The sequence below is a fragment of the Oncorhynchus nerka genome, linkage group LG17, assembly GCF_034236695.1.
Source record: "Oncorhynchus nerka isolate Pitt River linkage group LG17, Oner_Uvic_2.0, whole genome shotgun sequence".
Classification (NCBI taxonomy): Eukaryota; Metazoa; Chordata; class Actinopteri; order Salmoniformes; family Salmonidae; genus Oncorhynchus; species Oncorhynchus nerka.
Window position 1 is genome coordinate 32,137,981 of NC_088412.1, and position 16,522 is coordinate 32,154,502.

General features: G+C 45.5%; 2 protein-coding genes across 2 annotated transcripts in view; both read left to right on the forward strand.

The window, feature by feature from the left end:
- Window positions 1–10,346, forward strand: LOC135561426 (uncharacterized). The gene is made up of 2 exons (XM_065003119.1): window positions 1–355; window positions 9,033–10,346. Exons 1-2 carry the CDS (start codon window positions 347–349, stop codon window positions 10,344–10,346), a joined length of 1,323 nt encoding a protein of 440 aa, XP_064859191.1. The 5' UTR covers window positions 1–346.
- LOC115145088 (calponin homology domain-containing protein DDB_G0272472) overlaps window positions 10,260–16,522 on the forward strand; it is a 19,287-nt gene continuing 13,024 nt past the window's right edge. Inside the window, exons 1-8 of the mRNA XM_029686339.2 lie at window positions 10,260–10,434; window positions 10,760–10,905; window positions 13,401–13,562; window positions 13,875–14,232; window positions 14,383–14,495; window positions 14,834–14,859; window positions 15,042–15,248; window positions 15,767–15,926. Coding sequence (XP_029542199.2) covers window positions 10,361–10,434; window positions 10,760–10,905; window positions 13,401–13,562; window positions 13,875–14,232; window positions 14,383–14,495; window positions 14,834–14,859; window positions 15,042–15,248; window positions 15,767–15,926 — 1,246 coding nt within the window. The 5' untranslated portion in view covers window positions 10,260–10,360. The remainder of the gene's footprint in view (window positions 10,435–10,759; window positions 10,906–13,400; window positions 13,563–13,874; window positions 14,233–14,382; window positions 14,496–14,833; window positions 14,860–15,041; window positions 15,249–15,766; window positions 15,927–16,522) is intronic.

Below are 16,522 nucleotides of genomic sequence, written 5' to 3' on the forward strand. Positions count from 1 at the left end.
TGAATATTTCTATGAGAGAGAATTCCAACCTGACTTCCATCCTAGAACCAAACCAGCTAAGAAACACATGCGGAGAGAGAGTAGTTCGATGTAAGGTTCTGTAGACCAGTCTAATCCTCTGTTAGAGGGCGAGAACAGTAACATTTTTGCCGGTAGCCTCCTGGACTGTTGACACTGGAGAAAGTTATTCCGAGTTATTGTGTTGACTGTTTTGTGTAACTGCTTGGTGTAAGGACGTTAACGGAACTAGCCAGAATGAGAGGCTGAAGTTGCCACCTGGATAAAGCGAGAATAGAGGTGGAACAAGGCTACCCGTAGCTGTCTGTTGCTGGTTGAATTACGCACGATGGACCAGGTAAACCTTATCTGGTGTTATTACACTTTCAGTACTAAGACTCGTCTCATTCTCTCTCGCGGACACACACAGCGCCGTGCTGTTATAACGTAACCATGGTTCACGAATAGAGTTCCGTGCCACTGTTACATTTTCTATTACTGTATAGTTAGACAGGGAGTTGGCATGATGCCCATGCTTCTTGTCTCAACAACTATTAGTTGGTGGTTCTCCTCTCTGGTTTATTACTAGATGTGGCTGTATTGTTTACCTTCTAAAGTCGATGTCAGCGACCCCGCGGGAAATCTAATTGGCATAATAAAAAATGCCCATCAAAATCTGTCTGTTTAAACTAGAGATATACATTATTATTATTTTGCATGGGCTGTGTCTCAATCCACTACATCCGCCAATGGCGGCCTTCCACATCTGTGGTGGAAGGTGGCTGAGCTACAGCAGGGTTTGTCAGACAATGAGACATCCAAATAAACGGTTTGAGCTACACACTAATGCTCTATGGAATGACGAGAGTCTCGTGAACACGGTGATGTTCTCGGTTTTACTCTATGACCCCCTCAAGCATCATGGGATTAGTCTGAATTCAGTAGCTCTGATCTGCCAACTTCTGTCTGTAGTCTCTGAACAGTTTGGGTGAGATTCTCAGGAACATGTACATGTCGGTTGTTTTGCTCTGGGACCCCCACAAGCCTCACAAGACTATTTGGAAGGCAGCCCTGTGCCAGTTTTAATAATGAATGGATGTGCAGTGCCTTCAGAAAGTATTCATACCCCTTGATTTATTCCACATTATTTTGTGTTACAGGCAGAATTGAAAAAGAATGAAAACAAATGGTTTTCTCATCCATCTACACACACCACACCATAATGACAAAGTGAAAACATGTTTTTAGAAATGTTGGTAAATGTATTGAAAATGAAATACAGAAATATATATAATTTACATAAGTACTCACACCCCTGAGTCAATACTTTGCAGAAGCAACTTTGGCAGCGATTACAGTTCTCTGGGTAAGTCTTTAAGAGCTTTCCACACCTGGATTGCGCAACATTTGCCCATTATTCTTTTCAGAAACTCCAGTGTAGATTTGGGCTTGTGTTTTAGGTTATTGTCCTGCTGAAAGGTGAATTCATCTCCCAGTGCCTAGTGGAAAGCAGACTGAAGCAAGTTTTCCTTTAGGATTTTGCCTGTTCTTAGCTCCATTCCATTTATTTTTTATCCTTTAAAGCTCCCCAGCCCTTAATGATTACAAGCATACCTATAACATGATGCAGCCACCACAATGCTTGAAAATATGGAGAGTGGTAAGTACTCAGTAATGTGTTGTAATGGATTTGCCCCAAACATAACACCTTGTATTCAGGACAAAAAGTGAATTGCTTTGCCACATTTTTTGCAGTATTACTTTAGTGCCTTGTTGCAAACAGGATGCATATTTTGGAATAGACCTTACAGTGAAGTGCTTACTTACGAGCCCCAAACCAACAATGCAGTTTAAAAAAAAAGAAAATACGAATAAGAAATAAAAGTAACAGGTAATTAAAGAGCAGCAGTAAGATAACAATAGCGAGACTAGAATGGGAGAGTGTTCGGTCCTCTTTTTCCTGTAGTCCACAATCATCTCTTTTGTCTTGATCACATTGAGGGAGAGGTTGTTGTCCTGGCACCATATGGCCAGGTCTCTGACCTCCTCCCTATAGGCTGACTTGTTGTTGTCGGTGACTGTTGTATCATCAGCAAACTCAATGATGGTGTTGGAGTCGTGCCTGGCCGTGCAGTCATGAGTGAACAGGGAGTACAGGAGGGGACTGAGCAAGCACCCCTGAGGGGCCCCTGTGTTGAGGATCAGCGTGGCGGATGTGTTGTTACCTACCCTTACGACCTGGGGGCGGCCCATTAGGAAGTCCAGGATCCAGTTGCAGAGGGAGGTGTTTAGTCCCAGGGTCCTTAGCTTATCGATGAGCTTTGAGGGCACGTTGGTGTTGTGCACCGAGCTGTAGTCAATGAATAGCATTCTCACATACAGTGGGGCAAAATTGTAGGATTTTTAATGAATTTATTTGCAAATTATGGTGGAAAATAAGTATTTGGTCAATAACAAAAGTTTATCTCAATACTTTGTTATATACCCTTTGTTGGCAATGACAGAGGTCAAACGTTTTCTGTAAGTCTTCACAAGGTTTTCACACACTGTTGCTGGTATTTTGGCCCATTCCTCCATGCAGATCTCCTCTAGATCAGTGATGTTTTGGGGCTGTTGCTCGGCAACACAGACTTTCAACTCCCTCCAAAGATTTTCTATGGGGTTGAGATCTGGAGACTGGCTAGGCCACTCAAGGACCTTGAAATGCTTCTTACGAAGCCACTCCTTCGTTGCCCGGGGGGTGTGTTTGGGATCATTGTCATGCTGAAAGACCCAGCCATGTTTAATATTCAATGCCCTTGCTGATGGAAGAGGTTTTCACTCAAAATCTCACTATACATGGCCCCATTCATTCTTTCCTTTACACGGATCAGTCGTCCTGGTCCCTTTGCAGAAAAACAGCCCCAGAGCATGATGTTTCCACCCCCATGCTTCACAGTAGGTATGGTGTTCTTTGGATGCAACTCAGCATTCTTTGTCCTCCAAACACGACGAGTTGAGTTTTTACCAAAAAGTTATATTTTGGTTTCATCTGACCATATGACATTCTCCCAATCTTCTTCTGGATCATCCAAATGCTCTCTAGCAAACTTCAGATGGGCCTGGACATGTACTGGCTTAAGCAGGGGGACACATCTGGCACTACAGTATTTGAGTCCCTGGCGGCGTAGTGTGTTACTGATGGTAGGCTTTGTTACTTTGGTCCCAGTTCTCTGCAGGTCATTCACTAGGTCCCCCCCCCCCCCCCCCCCGTGTGGTTCTGGGATTTTTGCTCACCGTTCTTGTGATCATTTTGACCCCACGGGGTGAGATCTTGCGTGGAGCCTAATAATTGCTCCCACAGTTGATTTCTTCAAACCAAGCTGCTTACCTATTGCAGATTCAGTCTTCCCAGCCTGGTGCAGGTCTACAATTTTGTTTCTGGTGTCCTTTGACAGCTCTTTGGTCTTGGCCATAGTGGAGTTTGGAGTATGACTGTTTGAGGTTGTGGACAGGTGTCTTTTATACTGATAACAAGTTCAAACAGGTGCCATTAATACAGGTAACGAGTGGAGGACAGAGGAGCCTCTTAAAGAAGAAGTTACAGGTCTGTGAGAGCCAGAGATCTTGCTTGTTTGTAGGTGACCAAATACTTATTTTCCACCATAATTTGCAAATAAATTCATTAAAAATCCTACAATGTGATTTTCTGGATTTTTTCTACTCATTTTGTCCGTCATAGTTGACGTGTACCTATGATGAAAATTACAGGCCTCTCTCATCTTTTTAAGTGGGGGAACTTGCACAATTGGTGGCTGACTAAATACTTTTTTGCCCCACTGTAAGTGTTCCTTTTGTCCAGGTGGGAAAGGGCAGTGCTGAGTGCAGTAGAGATTGCATCATCTGTGGATCTGTTAGGGCAGTATGCAAATTGGAGTGTGTCTAGGGTTTCTGGGATAATGGTGTTGATGTGAGCTATGACCAGCCTTTCAAAGCACTTCATGGCTATAGATGTGCTATGGGTCGGTAGTTATTTAGGCAGGTTACCTTAGTGTTCTTGGGCACAGGGACTATGGTGGTCTGCTTAAAACATGTTGGTATTACAGACTTGGACAGGGAGAGGTTGAAAATGTCAGTGAAGACACTTCCCAGTTGGTCAGCGCATGCTCGCAGTATACGCCCTGGTAATCCGTCTGGCCCTGTGAATGTTGACCTGCTTAAAAGTCTTACTCACGTCGGCTGCGGAGAGCGTGATCACACAGTCTTCCGGAACAGCTGGTGCTCTCATGCATGTTTCAGTGTTATGTGCCTCGAAGCGAGCATAGAAGCAGTTTAGCTCATCTGGTAGGCTCGTGTCACTGGGCAGCTCTCGGCTGTGCTTTATTTGTAGTCTGTAATGATTTGCAAGCCCTGCCACATCCGACGAGCCTCAGAGCCGGTGTGGTACAATTCGATCTTAGTCCTGTATTGACGCGTTGCCTGTTTGATGGTTTGTCGGAGGGCATAGCAAGATTTCTTATAAGCTTCCGGGTTAGAGTCCCGCTCCTTGAAAGCGGCAGCTCTAGCCTTTAGCTCAGTGCAGATGTTGCCTGTAATCCATGGCTTCTGGTTGGGGTATGTACGTATGGTCACTGTGGGGACGACGTCATCAACGCACTTATTGATGAAGACAATGACTGATGTGGTATACTCCTCAATGCCATCGGAGGAATCCCAAAACATACATATTCCAGTCTGTGCTAGCAAAACAGTCCTTTAGCTTAGCATCTGCTTCATCTGACCACTTTTTTATTGATCGAGTCACTGGTGCTTTTTGCTTGTAAGCAGGAATTAGGAGGCTAGAATTATGGTCAGATAAATGGAGGGCAAGGGAAAGCTTTGTATGCGTCTCTGTGTGTGGAGTATAGGTCGTCCAGGATTTTTTTCCTCTGGTTGTACATTTAACATGCTGATAGAAATTTGGTAAGACCGATTTAAGTTTCCCTGCATTAAAGTCCCCGGCCACTAGGAGCGCTGCCTCTGGGTGAGCGTTTTCCTGTTTGCTTATGGCGGAATACAGCTCATTCAGTGCGGTCTTAGTTCCAGCATCAGTCTGTGGTGGTATGTAAACAGCTACGAAAAAATACAGATGAAAACTCTCTAGGTAGATAGTGTGGTCTACAGCTTATCATGAAATACTCTACCTCAGGCGAGCAAAACCTCAAGACTTCCTTAGGTATCGTGCACCAGCTGTTATTTACAAAAATACATAGTCACCCACCCCTTGTCTTACCAGATATCGCTGTTCAATCCGTATAACCAGACAGCTGTATGTTGATAATGTCATTGTTCAGCCACGACTCCGTGAAGCATAAGATATTACAGTTTTGAATGTCCTGTTGGTAGTTTAATCTTCCACGCAGGTCATCGATTTTATTTTCCAAAGATTGAAAAGATTGCTAGCAGAATGGAAGGCAGTGGGGGTTTATTCGAGCGCCCACGAATTCACAGAAGGCAGCCCGCCCTCCGGCCCCTTTTTCTCTGTCTTCTCTTTAAGCAAATGACGGGGATCTGGGCCTGTTCCAGGGAGTATGTCATTCACGTAGGGCTCGTCAGACTCGTTAAAGGAAAAAAAGGATTCTGCCAGTTTGTGGTGAGTAATCACAGTTCTGATGTCCAGAAGTTATTTTCGGTTATTAGAGACGATAGCAAAAACATTATGTACAAAATAAGCAAAAAAAAAAGAAGTTGCAAAGAAAAAAACAACAACAGACAATTGGATAGGAACACGTAAAACGTCATCCTTCTTTTCCGGCGCCATCATTGATCTCATGGTGAAATCCCTGAGCGGTTTCCTTCCTCTCCGGCAACTGAGTTAGGAAGGGCACCTGTATCTTCGTAGTGGCTGGGTGTATTGATACACCCTCCAAAGTGTAATTAATAACTTCACCATGCTCAAAGGGATATTCAATGTCTACTTTTTTTTACCCATCTACCAATAGATGCCCTTCTTTGTGAGGCATTGGGAAATCTCCCTGGTCTTTGTGGAGGAATCTCTGTTTGATATTCACTGCTCGACTGAGGGACCTTACAGGAAATCTTGTTAAACACTATTATTGCACACCGAGTGAGTCCATGCACCTTAATATGTGACTTGTTAAGCACATTTTTACTCCTGAACTTATTTAGGCTTGCCATAACAAGGGGGTTGAATAGTTACAGTTGAAGTCGGAAGTTTACATACACTTAGGTTGGAGTCATTAAAACTCGTTTTTCAACCACCACAAATTTCTTGTTAACAAACTATAGTTTTGGCAAGTCGGTTAGGGCATCTACTTTGTGCATGATACTAGTAATTTTTCCAACAATTGTTTACAGACAGCTTATTTCATTTATAATTCACTGTATCACAATTCCAGTGGGTCAGAAGTTTACATACACAGAGTTGACTGTGCCTTTAAACAACTTGGAAAATTCCAGAAAATTATGTAATGGCTTTAGAAGCTTCTGATTGACATAATTTCAGTCAATTGGAGGTGTACCTGTGGATGAATTTCAAGGCCTACCTTCAAATTCAGTGCCTCTTTGCTTGAAATCATGGGAAAAATCAAAAGAAGTCAGCCAAGACCTCCGAAAACATTGTATACCTCCACAAGTAAGGTTCATCCTTGGGAGCAATTTTCAAACGCCTGAAGGTACCATGACTTCAACTGTATTGACTCAAGACATTTCAGCTTTTCATTTTTTATTAAATTGAAAATAAATATAAAAAAACATTATTCCACTTTAACATTATGGAGTATTGTGTTTAAGCCAGTGACAAAAAATCTAAATGTAATACATTTTAAATTCAGGCTGTAACGCATCAACATGTGAAAAAAGTCAAGGGGTGTGAATACCTTCTGATGGCGCTATATACACGGTGTACATGACATTAAGAACACTTTCCATGACAGACTGATTAGTTGAATTCAGGTGAAAGCTATGATCCCTTATTGATGTCACTTGTTAAGTTCACTTCAATCAGTGTGGATGAAGGGGAGGAGAACGGTTAAAAACATTTTTATTTTTGACAATTGAGGCATGGATTGAATGGTTAAGACAAAATATTTAAGTGCCTTTTAACGGGGTATGGTATTAGGTGCCAGGCGCACCGGTTTGTGTCAAGAACTGCAATGCTGCTGGGTTTTTCATGCTCAACAGTGTCCTGTGTATATCAAGAATGGTCCACCAGCAAAAGGACATCCAGCCAACTTGACACTGTTGGGAGCATTGGAGTCAACATGGGCCAGCATCCCTGTGTAACGCTTTGACTCCTTGTATACGAATCGAGGCTATTCAGAACACCAAAGTTGGGGGCGGGGGGATTAACAATAATAATATCCTCTCAGATATAAACTCAGCAAAAAAAGCAAAAATCCTTTCACTGTCAACTGCGTTTATTTTCAGCAAACTTAACATGCGTTAATATTTGTATGAACATAACAAGATTCAACAACTGAGACATAAACTGAACAAGTTTCACAGACATGTTACTAACAGAAATGGAGTAATGTGTCCCTGAACAAAGGGGGAGTCAAAATCAAAAGTAACAGTCAGTATCTGGTGTGGCCACCAGCTGCATTAAGTACTGCAGTGCATCTCCTCCTCATGGACTGCATCAGATTTGCCAGTTCTTGCTGTGAGATGTTACCCCACTCTTCCACCAAGGCACTGCAAGTTCCCGGACATTTCTGGGGGGAATGGCCCTAGCCCTCATCCTCCGATCCAACAGGTCCCAGACATGCTCAATGGGATTGAAACCCGGGCTCTTCACTGGCCATGGCAGAACACTGACATTCCTGTCTTGCAGGAAATCATGCACAGAACGAGCAGTATGGCTGGTGGCATTGTCATGCTGGAGGGTCATGTCAGGACGAGCCTGTAGGAAGGGTACCACATGTGGGAGGAGGATGACTTCCATGTAACGCACAGCATTGAGATTGCCTGCAATGACAACAAGTTCAGTCCGATGATGCTGTGACACACCGCCCCAGATCATGACGGACCCTCCACCTCCAAATCGATCCCGCTCTAGAGTACAGGCCCGGTGTAACGCTCATTCCTTCGACGACAAACGTGAATCCGACCATCATCCGTGGTGAGACAAAACCGCTACTCATCAGTGAAGAGCACTTTTTGCCAGTCCTGTCTGGTCCAGCGACGGTGGGTTTGTGCCCATAGGCAACGTTGTTGCCGGTGATGTCTGGTGAGGACCTGCCTTACAACAGGCCTACAAGCCCTCAGTCCAGCCTCTCTCAGCCTATTGTGGACAGTCTGAGCACTGATGCAGGGATTGTGTGTTTCTGGTGTAACTCGGGCAGTTGTTGTTGCCATCCTGTTCCTGTCCCGCAGGTGTGATGTTCGGATGTACCGATCCTGTGCAGGTGTTGTTACAAGTGGTGTGCCACTGCAAAGACGATCAGCTGTCCGTCCTGTCTCCCTGTAGTGCTGTCTTCGGCGTCTCACAGTATGGACATCTGCAGTCCTCATGCCTCCTTGCAGCATGCCTAAGGCACGTTCACACAGATGAGCAGGGTGTTTTTCAGAGTCAGTAGAAAGGCCTCTTTAGTGTCCTAAGTTTTCATAATTGTGAGTCTTAAGAGGAATATTAATAAATGACACATTATTTAGTGCAGGTAAGAGCAACACTTTTTGTAATAACTTCTGATTTGATTTTAAATCTCTGTATTTGTCTCTCAGTGTGTGTGTATGGATGGCAGAAATATGATGTGGTATAGCAGGACAGAGAGATTCATGCTAAAGCTGGCTACTGGGTTTCTATTGGCATTTTTGTTGCCAATGGCAGTTGTGCACTCCGCCTTGAAAGTTATCTAGGAGGAACACTGGATGATCCTGTCACTTAGTTTGTTTTATCTTATCTTGTGTTGATTTAGACTATGAAGAGAGAGAGAGTGGGACAGTTAGGAAGGGCTCAAAGATAACCTGTGATTTGAAATTCAATTATGAAATCCTTTCTCCTGAGGTACCTGTTTTCCACCCATCTCACCCCTTCCCCTCCTTTATCTCTCTCTTAGGAAGAAGATCTGGACTTCAAGTCCTTGAGGGCAAAGTTCCAGGATGAGGAAGTGCTGCTGAAGCAGCCAAGGACCAAACCTGCCCTTCCTGTGAAACCTAAAGTCCTGTCCCCTCCTCACAGCCCAACAAACTCCCTTCCTTCCTTCAGCCCCACATCACACACACCCTCCAACTCACGCAGCCTAACGCCCGGAGCTCGACCCTCCCTCCTCACCTCCCTCCAGGGGAAGGGTGACATCGCACCCCGAGTCATCTTCAAGGAGAAGGAGAAGAAGGTAAAGGGAAAAGACAAGAATGAGGGGAAGGTGAAATTACTAGGTAAAAAGAAGGCAGAGGTTGACAAAGAAAAGGCAGATAGAGAGATGAATGGCGGGAAAGATGATGTAGAAGATCTGCTGGACCAGAAACAGAAGACAGAGGCAGACCTAGTCATGAAGAACAAGAAGGTGTCCCTGCTGTCCCCTAGGGGGTTTAAGGGGGGTAGTGTCGAGCTGGAAGATGCTTCGCCACCGCCCATATATGCAACAGTAAAGAAGAAGGGTTTTCGGGGCATCGGGAAGCCTGTGAAATCAGGGAAGAAAGGGAAAAATGAGTTTCCTCCTCTCCCCATGTTGGACATAGCCAGCCCAGACATGGCTGCCCCTGAACCTTTCATCGCTCTAACAACCTTCAGAACCCCATCACCCCATGCTAATATACCCACACCAACTGCCCTCATCCCACCGGCCCCAGCAGCTCACATTACCCTCTTACCCCTTGCCCCGAAACCTGCCCCAATACTAGATGCCCTCTTACCCTCTGAGCTGTTACCCTCCACCCTGATGCCTGCACCAGCAGCTGAAACCATTACAGTCGCTACACCACCCGACCCCATCCCCATTCCAATGATCCCCGACCCTCCTATCGTTGAGCCCATCCCAGCCCCCACCCTTTCTGTATTGGTTCCCCCCAGCCCTACCCCTTCCCCTGTTCCTGCCCTACCCAGCCCGGTACCAACTCCCCCAGTCACCCCTAACCCCTCTGCTATCCCCACCTTACCACCACCCACTATAGCCACCCCACGTCGACCTGCTATTGCCAGGCCACCCCCACCCGCTGACCCTACCCCCTCTCCACCTCCAGCTCCTGAACTTGTACCTGAACCTGAGTCTGTAGTAGTGGATGCTGCTATTGTAGTCGAGGCCTCTGCCTCTCCACCTCCCTCTCACACCCCGCTTCCCCCAGCGGTGGACCCCCCAGTCACACCCCCGTCCCCCAGCCTGAGAGCCTCGTGTCGGTCCAGGAACGACCACTCTCAGCCCTGTCGGCTCTAGGGCGAGCAGAGGAAATGAGTCCACCAAAAAAAAGAGGAACAGAGATCATCTTTAATGCTCTGGAGAAGGCCAAGAGAAAGTTTGGCAGGTGCACAGTATACCTTTAATACATACACATTAACGTTAACATCAACTATTCTAACATATTATCCTGACATATTATCCTGACATATTATCCTGACATATTATCCTGACATATTATCGACATATTATCCTAACATATTATCCTGACATATTATCCTAACATATACTGTGTCAGTCAGACAGGGAATCAGGTGATGTTGACAGTTTGTTTACAAATTGATTAGCGTTTCCTGTCCATTGCTCATACCCCAGTCGCTTTAGATAAGAGTCTGTTAAATAACCATATTGTTATTATTACCACCTAATTAACTCCATCTCTTTTCCCCCAGCCCTTTGACCACACCCACCATAGAGGACCAACCCCCACTCCCCCACAAATCCCTCCCTGAGCTCCCACCAATCGACTACAATGACCAGGCCGGGGCGGGGCCCCCTACACCCCTGAAACCGTCCCTGGTCAACAGTGTGGACGTTAGTAAGTGTCTGCATCTCTCTTTCCCTAAGGCCCTTGTTCTCTCTCTTCCTCGCTCTTTCTTTCATTCTATATATCTCTCCTTTTTCTGTTCACTCTACTTTTGTACTCACTCTGAACATGAAGTACACAGGAGTGCAGCTCACCCCTACACCCTAGGTAAGACTTTGCATGTTGGAATGGTTTAGATATCTTAAGAGGGTGTCAGCTAGGTTGGTATGCAGGAGGTCAGGTATGCTGCTGGATCTAGGCTGCCAGAGAGTCCCTGGCCTGCAGTAGGCGTTATGTGGTTGTTGTTGCAACGCTGTAGACACGGAACAACAGAGAAGGTCGAATACCTCTCTGTGCCAGACACATCTTTGTCTTGAGGAGGGCTGAGGGGAGGAGGATGGGGAAGCAGGGTTGGGTAGGTTACTTTCTAAATGTAATCCATTACAGTTACTAGATACCTGTCCAAAATAGTTATCAGTAACATAATTTTTGATTACCCCAAACTCAGTAATGTAATCTGATTACTTTCAGTTACTTTTGGATTACTTCCCCCTTAAACAACATTAGAATAAGACAAAAAGGATCCATGAAACGCATTTGGTGTGTCATCATAGTGGTCTCTGACTTGGTCTCTCTCAGGTGGAAAAAACGTAAAACTTGCGCTTTTTTCAATGCTGAATTGAATGTCATAATTTATTTTTTCGCAAACATACTTCCTGAATTGAAAAGTAATTCAAGAAGTTAGCATCGAGTTTTTCAAAAGTATCTGTAATCTGATTACAATATTTGAACTGGTGACATAACCGATTACAGTTAGTTTTGAAAACATGAGATTACATTTAACTGATTACATTAAATAAGTTACTCCCCAACCCTGTGGGGAAGTGAGGAGGAGGAGGAAAGGGGGAGGAAGAGAGTGGGAGAGTAGGGCATAGGTGAGGAGGAGAAGGGGGAGAGTAAGGTGTAGGTGAGGAGGAGAAGGGGAGAGTAGGGCGTAGGTGAGGAGGAGAAGGGGGAGAGTAGGGGGCGAGGTGAGGAGGAGGGGGAGAGTAGGGCGTAGGTGAGGAGGAGAAGGGGGAGAGTAGGGCGTAGGTGAGGAGGAGAAGGGGAGAGTAGGGCGTAGGTGAGGAGGAGAAGGGGGAGAGTAGGGTGTAGGTGAGGAGAAGAAGGGGAGAGTAGGGCGTAGGTGAGGAGGAGAAGGGGGAGAGTAGGGCGTAGGTGAGGAGAAGAATGGGAGAGTAGGGGCGTAGGTGAGGAGAAGAAGGGGAGAGTAGGGCGTAGGTGAGGAGGAGAAGGGGGAGAGTAGGGCGTAGGGTGAGGAGGAGAAGGGGGAGAGTAGGGCGTAGGGTGAGGAGGAGAAGGGGGAGTAGGGCGTAGGTGAGGAGAAGAAGGGGAGAGTAGGGCGTAGGTGAGTAGGAGAAGGGGAGAGTAGGGCGTAGGTGAGGAGGAGAAGGGGGAGAGTAGGGCGTAGGTGAGGAGAAGAAGGGGGAGAGTAGGGCGTAGGTGAGGAGAAGAAGGGGGAGAATAGGGAGAGTAGGGCATAGGTGAGGAGGAGAAGGGGAGAGTAGGGCGTAGGTGAGGAGGAGAAGGGGGAGAGTAGGGCGTAGGTGAGGAGAAGAAGGGGGAGAGTAGGGAGAGTAGGGCGTAGGTGAGGAGGAGAAGGGGGAGAGTAGGGCATAGGTGAGGGGAAGGGAAGAGTAGGACGGAGAAAGAGAGGTATTTAAACTATCTTTGGTGTGTCACTATGGGGCAGTGTTTCTGTCAAAGTTAGCATGACTGGGTGCTGCTGCCAATGTCTTGTGTTCTAACTCTCTTGTTGGTGATGATTACATCGTTTTAATTTGAGGAATGTAGTTATCAGTTAAGCAGAGTGTTCCTCCCGGCTGACCTAGTGAACAGGCCAGTTCAACCACTCAGACTCTCGCTTCACGGCATTGCACTACAACAAAACAACAACCTACACACTGTCGTTTTCACTGCTTTATCTTTCTTAGTATTGAATAGGTTTGGGCTGTATCCACATTTTCATACCTTCATACCGTTCCTGTACCATACCAGGGTATACAGTGTTACCAGCAGTACACACAAGGGGCTCTATTTCTTTCCAAATGCTAAAAAAATATTATTATAATTTTTAAAAATGAAGCATAGAACAAATTTAGGCAGCAGGGATCTTGATCCAGGAGGGGATTGATTGTCTCTGCTGTAACCAAGTAGTTTGATCTTGCAAGCGAGCCACTTGCTAGCAAGGTTTACCATCACATTTTACAGTGTAGAAATAGGCAGGGTTTATGACTGGCTGTGGTAACTATTGACGACCCAGGAGCCCTGCGCTGGAGATCATTTAATTGGCACATCTTAGTTAACTTGTAGTGTTAAGCAGCGGTATAGCACACACAGCCCAAGCTTCATACTGTCAAAATACCCTGGTATACTGTATATATGGTATACATGCCCAAGCCTTATATTGAACCCTTTTCTCTCTCTCTTTCTCTCTCTCTCTTTAGGGCAGGCGTTTCCTGTGTTGGAGAGGATAGCAGGGGACGTGATACCAGACCTGTTGGAGGCACCCCCTCCTCTCTCGAGGAGGTGCCTTCCGGAGGCCTCCACCCTGCGACCCCTGCAAGAGAAACCCCTCCGACTCCACTCCATGAACCTGACTGCCCATGGTACATCCTACCCACCTCCTCTCACTGGACATGTTCTGTCACTAAAGAGCTCCACAGCAGTGTGTTCACAAACCACAGTAGCAAACCACATTACATTGCACACAGACAAACATATCTCACACACACACAAACATATCTCTCACACACACACACACACACACACACACACACACACACACACACACACACACACACACACACACACACACACACACACACACACTAATAAACTGGGAAACTAAAAGAGAAAGGATAGAGTAGTTATCAGTGTGTGGTTCTTCATGTTGGGTAACTATCTGTCTCTCTTTTCAGCTGGGGAAATTCCTGCTCCTCTAGAGTTCTCCGTAGCCGGTCCTGCTCTCGACGTTCCCGAGTTTGAGGATGTAGGGTTGGAGCTTCTGAAATTGGAAGCCCTAGAAATCCAGCCTGCAGACTTGGTGGAGATAGAGGGGTCAGAATGGGGGAATGGAGAATATGGTGACAACATTCCAGAGACAGTGCTTCTAAAGCAGGAGATTCTGGAAGAGGGGGAGGGGCTTCCAGAATTCGAGGACCACAGAGTTCCAGAATCAGAACCGGTGGTCGAGGTTCCATTGGGGGTTCGGGTAGAGTTTATCCAAGAAACTGTCCCTGCCTCCCCTTCCAGCCAGGACCCCCAGCCAGAGGCAAGGTAACACAACCAGCTAACTCTTACTCTCTCTCAAACGTACCCCATTCTTGCCTTAAAAAGAACACATGCAGCTCCCGTTCTCTACTAGAATTAGTGTTCTATGTCATGTTCTTGTCCCTGACTGACCGTTCCACACCCCCACCCCTCCAGAGCAGAGACAGAAGACGGCACCTCTGAGAGCTGTGACAAAGCCAATGAAGACATGCCCTCAGCCAAACAGAAGGTCAAGGGTCAACCCACCAAGAAGAAGAAGGAACCAAAGAGTAAGACACGGGAACCTTACATTAAGTTCTCACTCAGATACCACCCACCAGCATGAGAGTTTCTAGCTGTGGGTGTGAATCTGTGAGATGAGGTCAGATGTTGAGGATGTGTGTACTGTATGTAATGTTATGTAGGCCAGTGTCTCTAGCAGTGAAGCTGATATGTGTGTTTATCTCTTTTCTCCCATTGACCCTAGACAGACTGGCATTGCTACCGCTCTCATTGATTTGATCTTATCTAGCCATAACTGCATCCAATAAGATGAACTAACATAAAATATGTTTTCAGATGTCAACATGTTTTCTTAGCTATTTATCTTCCGGTTATCTTTTCACAGACCCGTATACTGAGACTCAGCCTCCGGTAAGGAAGATTCTTTTGATTGGTTGATAGCTTAATATTTGCCCATGTTTGACCCAGGTCTCTGTTACACACAGTAAAAGCTCCTCTATCTGTCAGACACTTCTCTGCATCCATCCTGTGGGAATCGAATCACCCAGTGAAGATCTTATCAGACATGACCCTCATCTTCCTATTGTTTTCAGACTAAAGGAACATCCAGGGGTGGCTGGTCTTTTAAGAGGCCTGCTCCGGAAAACCCAGAGGAGAAAGATATGAAGAAGAAAGAAAAACAACATCTGGAGAAGGAGAAGAAAGAGCAGAAAGAGAGAGAGAAGAAGGAGCAGAAAGAGAGAGAGAAGAAGGAGCAGAAAGAGAGAGAGAAGAAAGACAATGAGATGAAGAAGTTTAAGGTGAGAAACCCTTAGAGGAGGGGAGAGCGGAATAGTGTTGTCGGTAGTAGAAACCCGTGTGATTTCATTCCTTCAAGATGGTAGATTAACTGAACATCATGGCTACACGGTAGTAACTTCACTTATCATAGAGCGATGTATTCACATGGGTAACTTTCATTTTTGAGCCAAACTCCCAATGACGTCTATGAACGATTTTCGCAGAAGTCACTGATGGATCTCAAGTCTGATTACTAACGACAAGAGAGGGAGTGGGATTTAATAGGAAACGTCATACAACCCTAACCCAAGTGTTGCTAGTACACACAGTGCACACTACACTACAACGCTCAGTAACACAGATGAATACACAGGGTGATATCAACAGTAGCAGCCCCTCTAGCAGAGTAGGACATTCATGTCAAGCCCAGCTGGATTAACAGATTTACGTTGCATTCATCGCACTCTACAGTCAATACAGCATGGGACCGCTGAGAGTATGTTTTCACTGTGTGTGCATTGCCTGCGTGCGTATGCAGATAACAGGGCAGGAGGAGGCTATCTATCAGGCTACAGTGACGGTGGCATCTAAAGGACGTAAGGACGACCTGGCTGTGAAGAATAGGGACATCGTCAGCATCATACGGACCACAAACTGCCCCAAAGGAAAATGGCTAGCCAGGGACAGCACTAATACATGTAAGTTACACACCTACCTAACCCCTGACCTCTGACCTCTACACAAATACAGATGGGCATAAAATGAGGCAAATAGTTCAACATCTACAGTAGTTGCTTGATTGTGGGATTCCAGACAGGTTGTTGTGTTGTCATTACTTGAAGACCTACTGTATGTGAAAACAGCCTTGCAGATGGATTCAACATGTATGTGTGTTTACAAACTATCTGTGTGTATAGATGGGTACATCTCAGTTATAGCAGGTGTATTCAACATGTATGTGTGTTTACAAACTATCTGTGTGTGTAGATGGGTACATCTCAGTTATAGCAGGTGTATTCAACATGTATGTGTGTTTACAAACTATCTGTGTGTGTAGATGGGTACATCTCAGTTATAGCAGGTGTATTCAACATGTATGTGTGTTTACAAACTATCTGTGTGTATAGATGGGTACATCTCAGTTATAGCAGGTGTAGTTAGTGTTTTATCTATGTGTGTATAGATGGGTACATCTCAGTTATAGCAGGTGTAGTTAGTGTTTTATCTATGTGTGTATAGATGGGTACATCTCAGTTATAGCAGGTGTAGTTAGTGTTATATATATGTGTGTGTA